This window comes from Salminus brasiliensis, chromosome 4 (assembly GCF_030463535.1).
Source record: "Salminus brasiliensis chromosome 4, fSalBra1.hap2, whole genome shotgun sequence".
NCBI classification, from domain to species: Eukaryota; Metazoa; Chordata; class Actinopteri; order Characiformes; family Bryconidae; genus Salminus; species Salminus brasiliensis.
The window spans coordinates 37,471,541-37,484,545 of NC_132881.1; the positions used below are offsets into that span (position 1 = coordinate 37,471,541).

Here is a 13,005-nt window from a genome sequence, read left to right on the forward strand (position 1 = left end):
TTAGGAAAATTAGGAGCATTCGGGAGCATTGCTAGTGCTAGGGGGTGTTACGAAGGGAAGGGTCAATAGGCAGAGCCATATTGGGAGAAAAAATTAACAATATGCTAATATATTAACATATTGTGATTCATTTTGTTATTGTGACACACAGAATGCTTTTTGGTCATTTAATTGTTATCATCAGTGCTTAAAAAACACTGACCATCTGTATATTTCATTACAAACAAATGTACTTAGTCCTGGTTAACTGCAGGAAGTACAGCAGATTGAATAAATATCACTGTACTAAATATGGAATAGTATTTAAATTGGCCTTGTTAAATTGGCCACAATGTTACCATGTCTTTTAGTAAATTTGTCCCTAAGAGGTTAATATAATCAGTTTTCTACCAAGAAATACATTGCAAATAATACTTTTCTGAACCTGTATTGTGTCTGTAAATATACTGCTGGAAACTTTTCCTTTCCTTTCTTTCGGAACTTTTTTTTTTCATTAAATGCTAAAATTAGATGCATTAGACTACAAAACATCCGGACATGAGCTAGGCCAAGATATTCTTATCTATGTTTCCGCGATTCTGACTCGTATTGCTTCAGCTCCAACGCTGTCTCAGTTGTGGGACATGTATTTGGGTGTGCAGTCAACCATCTAATGTCAAAGCTCTATCTTTGAATATGTCATAGCAATTGCTGTATTGCAGACATCCTTAAAAACATGCAACTGTAAACTACCACGTTGTTAGCTATGTCAGGTGTTGTAAGCAGGGGTCATTCTGTTGCAGAATTAAAACTAAAAAAAAAATGTTATCACCGCATTGTGGGCTAAGATGCATGCCGTGTGCAAAACCTGACTTCCCGTCCCTGGTATTACTTCTCTATTCAAGACAAATGTCCTGGTCGACCGACGCAGACAAAACCAAGTAAGCCCTTCCTGCCAGCCAAACCTCCAGTTCGTGAGAAGTCACACCAAGCAGCTAAAGATGATGTAAGTTGGTTAAACGCATTTCTGGCTAAATGCTATGATGATTGCTACAGGAATGTTGTTAAATGATTCAGTCCTGACCACTGTAATAAAACCCTATCAAAAACTTCACTCTTTTTCTTGCAGGAAGACTACATTGATCCAGAGGACGACATTGAGGAAGATAATTACATTGACCCTTCAGAGAAAGGTCCTGCAAAAAAGATGCTTAAGACAGCCAATCAGAATTTATTCTGTTGAAAAGCGTTAGATCTGTATGCCTTGTGTAGAAAATTCCTAGAAGGTGCGATGAGTCAGTTAAACCTCATGACACTGTGCTCACAGAAAACAGGACTTAACCTAAATGAAGATGCTGTGGGAGATTCACGGGAAAATGACATGACATTTCCGCTATGATTAGCAAAACAACACATGATTTTGTATACTTGTATATCAACAGCTGTCCGTGTATTTCATCCCATGTTACAAATATAAAATCTCCCTAATTCCACATCTAAGCACAAAAAGCAGTTTATTTATGTGAATACCTGAATGAGTAAACGAATGCGACAGTTAGTTTGGCTATGCATATCGTCACTGTCCTGCAAAAACCTGGTCTCTTCACTTTTTGACATGCATTTTTACATTGACTTTTAATGAGAGTTAAAAAGCTTTCTTCTCCTGTAACAACATGCAAGGCTTTTTCAGGACAGCAAGGATATATAAAATGTATGTATACATGTGTATGTATATGTAAACACCCTCCCACAGTGCTCTGCCCGGGAAACCTTCCCACTGTGTTTGTGACTCGAACACTGTACAACAACTTACTATATAAAGCATACAGCATATTCAAAGAAAGACATCAAAGAAAGATATAGAAAAGAAAAATATAAGTGCATATATTATAATCGACATTCTTTTTCTCTCCACAGACCCTCATGCAAACCAACTAGGCATTCCACGACATTCACACAGTCAAGGTATGCTCATAGTTATAGTCCTGTTTTACTTTGAAAATCCAGATCTACCTGATATTGCTGTTTGAAGCAGCCGTCAAATAGTTTGTCTATGAAATTCACTGTGGTTCAAGAAGACCTACCTAGAACTTTGTATTTTTGTTTTTAGTTGCAAGTGTTTGGTTGTTCAAATAAAATACATGGAAAAGTGGAGGCCATTTGCTTCTCCATTGACCTCTCACCAACAGAACGTCTCGAGCACTCATTGGTTATTTTTTCTTTGTTGCAGCATTCAAATTAAACTCTAGAGACAGGTTTGCATGAAAATCCCAGGAGTCAGCACTTCTAGAAATACCAGCCCAACTATGGTGGCATGCTCAAAATCATTGAGCTCACATTTTGTCCCATTCTGATGGTTGAGGTGAACATTATCAGAAGCTGCTGGCCCTTATCTGCCTGATTATATGCACTGCAATGCCACCACACAGTCAACTGAATAGATTAGTGAATGAATGAGTGATAAAGTAACTGGTCACTCAACCGTTTTCTTGAAGGTTCCTCAAAGCAGTTTACAAGGTTCCTCCACAGTTTCAAATAGTTTTGAATAATCCCTAAAGGTTCCTTTTAACAGTGTAGATGGTGGGTAGATCAGAGCACATGGGGTGCGGTGCTTTCTGCATCAGTGAGGCGGTGACTGACTGCACATGTATCTGACTGCACAATCACTAGTGATTGAGTGGAGTCCTAACAAGTGAGTTGGTCAATGGACACTTCCAAATTAGGGAAGAAAACATAGGGAAAATGGGGAGGAAAAAATGATAATTTTGCAGCTTAATTAATAGTGAGCTCATGGTATTATTTCAAACCAATGTGCTGGAGTGCAGAACTGAGACGACAGCAATTTTGCCACTATCCACTTTCATAAATGTTGCATAGTATAATGGGTATGAAAATACAAAACAGCTTGGATTGATATGTTGTGGGTACTGCAAAATCAATAACACTATCTTGATTGTTTTCAGATGTCTATGAGGTTCCTGACACGGTGAGTTTTAAATGTTGGTTCTCCCACAGCATTTAACACCACATTCACGTTTCCTTATTCTGTTTAATTGGCTTTATTTGGTACATGCTTTGAAAAGTCTAACTTCTCTGTTTAAAGGATGATTCTCCAACCAGTAGCAGGTAAGTCTGATTTCCCCTTTATTATAATATTACAGTTGTATAATTTATTATAATTTAATTTATCTAAAAAGAAGGAGCACTTGGACTTACTCAAGGTTGCCAATGTATTTTATCTGTGTATACAGCCCCGCTCAAGTGCTCAGAGATGTGTGTGAAATGGTACACTTTAGGACTCACCAATCATAAATCTTTATGAGTTTTTAGTCAAACTAGCTGATCAGATTTTTTTTTAATAACCTGACACTCACACCATAGACTAAATGAATACATGAAATACACACTTCTAGAATTTTTGTATGTATCATCTTTTACTTCTAAATAACGAGAAACAGCATTTTAAATAACATGAAACAAGGAAGGTGCTACTTTAACCATACAAAACTGTCTGTTTAGCACAATAAGTCATGTATTATGCTACGACATTTTGATGTACAAACCGGATTCCAAAAAAGTTGGGACACTAAACAAATTGTGAATAAAAACTGAATGCAATGATGTGGAGATGGCAAATGACAATATTTTATTCGTAATAGAACATAGATGACATATCAAAAGTTTAATCTGAGTAAATGTAACATTTCAAAATTTCATGGTGTCAACAAATCCCAAAAAAGTCGGGACAAGGCCATTTTTACCACTGTGTGGCCTCCCCCCTTCTTCTTACAACACTCAACAGACGTCTGGGTACAGAGGAGGCCAGTTTCTTAAGTTTAGAAATAGGAATGCTCTCCCATTCATGTCTAATACAGGCCTCTAACTGTTCAATCATCTTGGGCCTTCTTTGTCGCACCTTCCTCTTTATGATGCGCCAAATGTTCTCTATAGGTGAAAGATCTGGACTGCAGGCTGGCCATTTCAGTACCCGGATCCTTCTCCTACGTAGCCATGATGTTGTGATTGCTGCAGAATGTGGTCTGGCATTATCTTGTTGAAAAATGCAGGGTCTTCCCTGAAAGAGATGACGTGTAGATGGGAGCATATGTTGTTCTAGAACCTGAACATAGTTCTCTGCATTAATGGTGCCCATGCCACAAGCACTCATGCAACCCCATACCATCAGTGATGCAGGCTTCTGAACAGAGCGTTGATAACAACTTGGGTTATCCTTGTCCTCTCTGGTCTGGATGACATGGCGTCCCAGTGTTCCATAAAGAACTTCAAATTGTGACTCATCTGACCACAGAACAGTCTTCCATTTTGCCACACTCCATTTTAAAAGACCCCTGGCCCAGTGCAAACGTCTGAGCTTCTGGAGCAATGGCTTCCTCTTTGCACTGTAGAGTTTCAGCTGGCAACGGTGGATGGCACGGTGGATTGTGTTCACTGACAATGATTTCTGGAAGTATTCCTGAGCCCATTCTGTTATTTCCTTGACAGTGGCATTCCTGTTTGAGGTGCAGTGATGTTTAAGGGCCCGGAGATCACGAGCATCCAGTAGAGTTTTACGGCCATGACCCTTACGCACAGCGATTGTTCCAGATTCTCTGAATCTTTTGATGATGTTAAGCACGGTTGATGATGATAACTTAAAAGTCTTTGCTATTTTACGCTGGGTAACACCATTCTGGTATTGCTGCACTATCTTTCTGCGCAACAATGGTGGAATTGGTGATCCTCTTACCATCTTGGCTTCAGAGAGACACTGACACTCTGAGAAGCTTTTTTTTATACCCAATCATGTTGTCAATTGACCTAATTAGTGTTAATTGGTCTTCCAGCTGTTCGTTATATTTCCTTTTTCCAGCCACTTATTGCTACTTGTCCCAACTTTTTTGGGCTTTGTTGACACTGTGAAATTTTGAATCAACATATTTCTCCTTTAAAATGTTACATTTACTCAGATTAAACTTTTGATATGTCATCTATGTTCTATTATGGATAAAATATTGACATTTGCCATCTCCACATCATTGCATTCAGTTTTTATTCACAATTTGTTTAGTGTCCCAACTTTTTTGGAATTCGGTTTGTAGGTGTAGAAACAGCATTCAAATACAGCATCAGTGCCTTTATCTTGCACATTTATATTGTTGGTGGTTGATGTGGTGCAATGGATACCATCACTACCTGCACAGGAGCTACCACACCACATGAGAGATTGGGGTTCGATTACTGGTCTAGATGACTATGCTGTGCTACACCAATAAGAGTTCATGGACAAGACTCCTAACACTGCATTGCCCCTCCTAAAACAAAAAAGCTAGTAAGCCACTATAGATAAGAGCGTCAGCTAGATGTCATTATTTCAAATGTAATGTACATATCAAAAAATGGCAGACCAGGATGACTAAAGCATAAATAATAACTTGATACACTGACAATCATGTGTTTGGAGCAAAACTCCACCAATGATGCATCCCGAGATGACTAGTAAAACCAGTACGATCTCCTGTTATTTCCGACTTTTATGAAACCTTGCTTCCTGTGATTTATGACAGCTACTTAATGAAGCCTTTTTACCAGAATACTCCAGATTAGTAATCTGATACCTGAACCAGAAAAAGAACTATCAAAACTGACTACTTCCAGACAACTCATTAATGCTTCCCGTTTCTGCTCCACAGGTGCAGCACAAAGCGTCAACCCCCTGCACTTAGGCTGCCCCCTAAACCCAGTCCCAGGTATTGCACTTTTAATGTGATTATGTTTCCACTTGGTCAGAGAGTAAATTTGTTTGAATTAGCTTCTGACTGAAACCATATACAGACACAAATCATGATATAATTAAAATTATGCTATTATAATAATGTATGGATCATTAATAAATATGTTCTAATGTGAACTGGATAAAAATATAAAAAAGATATGAAAAATATGAATTATATTATGGATAGTTATACAACTGGTTATACAAAATTATGCAAAAAAAAAACAGATACATTTGTAAGCAATGACAGTGTCAACTAAAACTAATACATAAGAACTATGTACAACTGTCCATGGCTCCAAGGTTCATTACCTTACCGTTGCTGTTGCGCAACAAAAACTTGTTATCCATTTTTGCCATTTTTATTTTATATATATATATATATATATATTTTTTTTTTTTTTTTTTTTTTTTTTATTTGCCAGGTATTCCTTACATTATGTAAAACGAGAAGATCTATAGAAATGCTCCAAAAATATGTGAAATATAAGCTTTTTACACTGACTTCCATTGAAAGTTGCATTCTTCTTTTTGATATTATTTTACTTGAATGGTCTATTACAGATGCCTCATAAATGATCTCCAGACATTCAACTAACGTTCAACTGAATTTGTATTAAATACAACTGAACTTTGAATTAAATGTAAATTGTTGTCTATTGAATCTTAGTCTACACCTAACCTTAACTTTAATCTTACCCTTGAATCAACCCTAAATCCTAACCCTAACCTTAATCTTACCCTTGAATCAACCTTAAATTCTAACCCTAACATTAATCTTACCCTTGAATCAACCTTAAATCCTATCCCTAACATTAACCTTAATCTTACCCTTGAATCAACCTTATATCCTATCCCTAACATTAACCTTAATCTTACCCTTGAATCAACCCTAAATCCTAACCCTAACATTAACCTTAATCTTACCCTTGAATCAACCCTAAATCCTAACCCTAACCTTAATCTTACCTTTGAATCAACCTTAAATCCTAATCCTAACCTTGATTTTACCCTTGAATCAACCCTAAATCCTAATCCTAACCTTAATCTTACCCTTGAATCAACCCTAAATCCTAACCCTAACATTAACCTTAATCTTACCCTTGAATCAACCCTAAATCCTAACCCTAACCTTAATCTTACCTTTGAATCAACCTTAAATCCTAACCCTAACCTTAATCTTACCCTTGAATCAACCTTAAATCCTAACCCTAACATTAACCTTAATCTTACCCTTGAATCAACCCTAAATCCTAACCCTAACATTAACCTTAATCTTACCCTTGAATCAACCCTAAATCCTAACCCTAACATTAACCTTAATCTTACCCTTGAATCAACCCTAAATCCTAACCCTAACCTTAATCTTACCTTTGAATCAACCTTAAATCCTAACCTTGATTTTACCCTTGAATCAACCCTAAATCCTAATCCTAACCTTAATCCTACCCTTGAATCAACCCTAAATCCTAACCCTAGCCTTAATCTTACCCTTGAATAAACCTTAAATTCTAACCCTAACCTTAATCTTACCCTTGAATCAACTCTAAATCCTAACAGTAACCATCCTTTATATCCTTTATATTCAGCATAGAGGTCAGTTGCATTTAAGAGATATTCAGTTGATATTCAGTCAGGTGAGCTTCTATGAGGCGTCTACAATGGACCACCCAACTAAAGTGATAACTTTCTTCCACATTTTTGAGGTGTGAGTTTTTTGTGCAGCAGTGATGTTACGTTAATGCTTACAATTGTAATCCGGTTATTATTAATATACAGAACACATTCATAAAACTTACCTTCATGCATCTGTTAATGCAGCTGTTGTTGTTGTTGTCTGTGTCGTCGTTCTCCTTGAAGAATGAATATTAAGAAGCCAGTTTCCTGCCCGGTAAGCACCACAGAGTGACATGAATACACAAAGCAATCTTAATATGTGCCCTTAATTAAGCTGTGTGTCTGTATGTACAATATTTATGTATGTATGAATGTGTGCAGGTCTCTGTTAAGGTCACACTGTGATGAATGGCCTGCCATGTTATCTGATTTCACAGGAGCCAGAGGGAGAGGACGACTATGAAGTCTGTAATGCTGATGACTGTGAGTGTACTGTATTTAAAACGGAAACAAGCTTTATGACAAAACCTCCTTGTAATTCTTATACTGCCAATACTTATAATACTCATAAAAGCCTAACGTAACCTAATTAACCTCAAGATCAGTGGTTCCCAACCCTGGTCCTGTACCCTGGCCTGTGCACATGTTAATGGTGAACAAATTCAATGAAACAAACAAATGACAACACATTTATTTATTCAGCAAATTTAAATTCTTCATATACCTTTTATCATGTATAGCTTTTTATTACTAATACATTAAAGAGACTTAAAAAGAGAATTACTTTTGACCAAGAAAACCTTTAGGCATGACTTACATTTACCATATTTTGATTTGTGTAAATAGTGCGTATGATCCAACAAGGATCATCAGATTAATAGTTCAATAGTCCACTTGGTCTGTGCCCTGTTGACTCCAGCTCCCGATCAGCTAACCAGCAAGCCCTTACTGAGTTTAGAGCAGGAAACCACTCAAATGTGCAGGGCAGGTGGTTCTCCAGGAGCAGGGCTGAAAACCACTGGTCTAGACAATGATATTATAGCAAATTATTACTCAGCACTCAGCTCAAATTAAAGTTCTGAAACTTTTTTGATGACTAGACTCTAAAAAGGAAAGGTGCAACAAAGAGTTAATTAAAAAACATTTTTGTAAAATGATGTATATGTATTGTGGTGAGCCCCTGGGGAAAAGGGTGGGACCACCGTGACCTGACAGTCAGCAGGGCTCAGAGACGACATAAACACAAAGCTCAAGTGACTCACTTACCTTTATTTACACCGGCCTCCACCACACCCAAACGGAAACTTAAAAGAACAAATTCATCCAGCCTTTACACATGTGCACAACTTAGCCCGTCCTTGGCAGCTCAGCCGTCGCATGCTCACCGTATTCGCTCTCTCTTGTACGACTAAGACTACCCTTTTATGCCGTTCACCATGGCTCGTTAGCCTGCACGGTAACAGGTGAATGGCATCAGGGTGGTGTAGGGTGGCCATGGGTGGTTTAAAAAAAAGATTTTACATTTGGAATATAAATGTTTCTTCTGTGGCAATGCTCAAAGAACCAGAGAAGCATCGCCATGTTGAAAGTACAACACTAGCTGTGCCTGAAACTATATATATAGTGGTGTCGACCAGTGGAGCCATAATCCATTTCTCTTCTCTGAGGATGACTGATGTTCAGATTGTGAATGCGATGCACCCTGCTGTCGCACAGCAATGAGCTAACACATAATGACTTTTCTTAAATCGTTCACTACCTTATTGAATTCTGGTCACTATAATAGTGCTCTATATAGTGACCTGGATTTTCACTGGTATGGGATAATGAATAGAGCACTGTTTTGGAAACAGCTACTGCTATTACTCATTTCAGGGCCCCATAATGTTTGGGACATTCAAGCTTCCAAATGTCTTTAGAGTTTGTAGTTGTTGTTATGCAACATGGGGACAAGAAATATATGTTTTAAAAGACAAACAAACAAACAAACAAACATACATAAACATTGGTCAAACCTTGGGATTAGCAAAATCAACTGTATGGAATATCATTAACCGCAAAGGGACTGGTAAGCCAAGGAAGACTGTAAGTCTGGCTGCCATCTTACTGAAATAAAAAAAATTGTCATAAGCAATGTGTTTTAACACATTATTTGCACCAATGTCATGCATTTCCCTCATTATTTTACTGTTATCTAGCACCAATATTGTCTGAAAGGTCAGAGAAGAAGACTGCAGAAGACAGACGGCCGTCCATCCCTGTACCACTACCAAGAGAACAGTAGGTCACGCTATTCAGTTGTAGAGAATGTGTCAGATATTGAATACATCACTGTAACTAAGATTTTATCCCTATTCAATAGGAAGTTCTCAAAACCAGCCCTTATTCAGGTATGTAATGGTCACATATGTGAAGCATGTTTCTTTGTTTCTATAAGTACTTAAAGTTTAATACGTTTATGTCTCTCAACTTCCAGAAAACAAGCAATTCTGCTAAAGACCATGATGGTAAATATTGACTCCCACTCTACTTCATTTGACTTCAGGCATTTTTATGATGCTTGGCTCTTATATTGTAATGTCGTCACCTACAGTTTTATGGTATTTCACATTAACACTGACACAAGCAAAAAGCAGCAGCAAATATTGAAACATGGAAATAGCTTAACAGACCCGGATTATATTGCAGGAACAGGTGAACAGGTGGTGCAAGTTTTTGGTGGAATTGAGGTTTCTAGAAAGAATAGGGATGTACTGGTTTGAGATAAGTCCTTATTCATAAAAAGTATGTGACAAGTCTGCAAGCCAAAGGCTAAATGATATAACAGGCCCCATGTGAAACGTGGAGCTCGCCTTCATTTGGAATGTTGTGTCTGATGCTCTACAGCCTTACCAAACCCTGTGACTCCAGGATTCTATCGTGCCAAGTAAGTAACCACGGACATACAGTACAACGTTCCTCAAACTGAACAAGCATGTACTACAGTTAGTTACTGTTGAAGGTCCTTACTAATTTCTTCAACATCTGCAGGATATCTGCGCCTCATGAGGTCCCCCTCCAGAGTAAGTGTTTCTAATAATAGATCTTATCACAAACAGCCACACCCACACGCTCTGTTTCAGCCTTGTCAGTTGGTTGTTTTTGTAATTTGTCCGTTATGGTCTTGTTTACGCAGAGCACCCGGTGAAAGAGGACAGTGGAACTAGACAGCAAGAGGAGGTGATCTTCACATCACATCGCACAAGAACACATAAAAAGTGGAACAGTAACACATAAGCAACCGTTTCTAATGCCATACAGCATCGTTAGTCATTGTTCTCAGCGTTTTCCATACCGTGTCTTCAGCTAATTACATCTAACGTGTTCATGACGGAGCAGTGTATCATATTCATTATAAAGTTATTGCTTGGGTTAGGGATGGAACAATTACTGAGTTTAATGAATTTACCACAATATACACTGACATTACATTACACATAACATTAGCACCACCTGCCTAATATTGAGTAGTGCTCCCTCGTGCACAACAGCTCTGACCTTTCCAGGCATGACCTATGAAGCTGTCCTGTGGTATCTGGCACCAAGACATTAGCAGAAGATCCCTAAATCCTGTAAGTTGTGAGGTGGCGCCTCCATGAATTACATCAACGGTTACCATGACTTTTTCGCCGGTTCACCAGTTGTCTCTGCTTGGGCCAGTTTTGGCAGGTACTGACCAACAATTGGTGAAGAACCCAATGATAATCCTACCATTTCTAATCATACTAAGCAAAACGTGTACCAAGACATCATACTATCTCAATGTCAGAAACATCCTATTTTTCTATTTTCATTGTTTTACTATTGATTCTCAACAGCTGCTCTTTATATTGTGTGATTAATTCATCATAAATAAACCAACAGAAATATTCAAAAATTACGTACTTGACGTACTTGACCTTACATTAACTTACATTAAAGCAGCATTATACAAGACTTGATATTTCTTGCTCCTGGGCTCCCCCTACAGTCTGGGGCTTTGAGTCACCACTAAAAGACACATCTTAAGATTTCAGAATGACCTGAGAGTTACAGAATCAGCACTGAAAAATAAGGCTGTAAAATAATTCTACAGGATTTTACATTAATATAAATATGTCTTACACTGTTCTTGTTGGAAAAGCAATAAGAGACATGATGATTATATATACCATCCTATCCCTTCTGGGGGGTTCGGTATGTCCCGTGCATTTTTACTGTACCTGTACTCACTGTATTGGACCATACTTGCTTTTCTCCACTCGTAGGAGGCCGGTGTGTATAAGAGGCCCTGGTATGCCAGCACCTGCGACCGCAAAACAGCAGAGGATGCTCTCATCCGTTCAGCCAAGGCAAGTCTGCCTACCCTGCTGACACAGACAAAGCCAGCTGCATGTTATACTGTGTTACTTCTCAACTAACAATCTAGTAGTAGCACACTCTAGTTTCAGAAAGCTTAATCCAGCATTTTGGTGAATTCCTGCTCAAACATGCTTCACTCAGCTCAGGTTTAATAGGTGTGTATAAGCAGGGAAATCACCAAACTGTCACAGATGCTAGCCTTCCATGAATAAAACCAGACATGCAGTGTGCAGTACATGCCCTCAGCATGACAGCACTGCATGTTCCAAAGGTCATTTCATTCTTCCTTGGCAATATCTGTTTCTTATCCCTCAGGACGGGTCTTACCTGGTGAGAAAGAGCTCAGGTGTTGACGCCCTGCAGCCCTACACCCTGGTAGTGTTCTACAATGGCAGAGTGTACAACATCCCGGTGCGCTACATTCCCATCACAAAACAATTTGCCCTTGGCAAGCAGAAGAACGGGGAGGAGGTAAGTCATAAAGGATATTTCATAGGCTTCGTAAGCTTAAATCTGTTGAGAGCCACGTAAACAAATACCTGTTCACACTGTGGCTCTGGTTGAGTAGCAGGTACATTAATAGGTTCTCAAGTCAGATTGCTGAAGTAGCTGCTGGAATTCACATTACTTGAAGTAGTCTGGAGTAGACCAATATAACAATGCTTGGGAAGAGCAGTAACAACTCCCGGTGATATAACTAGCAGTTTACCGGAATCTCTTTTCTCTCATTTTCTCTAACAGAGGTTTAGCAGCGTCTCTGACATGATTGAGAACCACCAGAAGAACGCGCTTGTGTTAGTGGACACACAAAGCAACACCAAAGACTCCACTAAGCTGAAGCACACGGTGAAGCTCTGAGAAGTCTTCACTGAATGCAATCTACTGAACTGTCTGAATTCTCCACAACACCCTGAAGCAAAACCTGACCACAATGGCGATGAGAGTGGCGGAAAATACGTCACTGCCCAACCTACTGACAGTACTGGACACTGGAAAATGAATATTGATCAAACAGGAAAATGTTTTTTCTGCACAAATAATTAGAATAATAATTTGGTTAGACAAAATACAAGTGTGTTCTGTGATAGTGTTTATTACTTGTAATGTGTTTGTATATTTTGTTTTACTTTAGGGCATATTAAGTTAGAAGATAACTGTCATGAGTATTTCTTGTGTACATACAAACCATTTCTTTGTTTTCTTCAGTTCTGGTTTGTTACTAAACATGCAGCTGCCCTGCAAAGATCAAACAGCAA

At 38.4% G+C, this 13,005-nt stretch overlaps 1 protein-coding gene across 3 annotated transcripts in view; it reads left to right on the forward strand.

Annotated features, from left to right (window-relative positions):
- The window catches only part of blnk (B cell linker), a 45,313-nt gene extending 32,308 nt beyond the window's left edge, over window positions 1-13,005 (forward strand). For all 3 annotated transcript variants that reach the window (XM_072678283.1, XM_072678281.1, XM_072678282.1), the window contains 17 exons: window positions 885-985; window positions 1,109-1,172; window positions 1,897-1,944; window positions 2,943-2,965; window positions 3,083-3,105; window positions 5,670-5,726; window positions 7,613-7,643; window positions 7,807-7,852; window positions 9,568-9,649; window positions 9,732-9,759; window positions 9,846-9,876; window positions 10,256-10,295; window positions 10,400-10,431; window positions 10,545-10,588; window positions 11,656-11,739; window positions 12,065-12,220; window positions 12,491-13,005. In XM_072678283.1, the coding sequence (XP_072534384.1) occupies window positions 885-985; window positions 1,109-1,172; window positions 1,897-1,944; window positions 2,943-2,965; window positions 3,083-3,105; window positions 5,670-5,726; window positions 7,613-7,643; window positions 7,807-7,852; window positions 9,568-9,649; window positions 9,732-9,759; window positions 9,846-9,876; window positions 10,256-10,295; window positions 10,400-10,431; window positions 10,545-10,588; window positions 11,656-11,739; window positions 12,065-12,220; window positions 12,491-12,607 (1,007 nt within the window). In that variant the 3' untranslated portion in view covers window positions 12,608-13,005. The remainder of the gene's footprint in view (window positions 1-884; window positions 986-1,108; window positions 1,173-1,896; window positions 1,945-2,942; window positions 2,966-3,082; window positions 3,106-5,669; window positions 5,727-7,612; window positions 7,644-7,806; window positions 7,853-9,567; window positions 9,650-9,731; window positions 9,760-9,845; window positions 9,877-10,255; window positions 10,296-10,399; window positions 10,432-10,544; window positions 10,589-11,655; window positions 11,740-12,064; window positions 12,221-12,490) is intronic.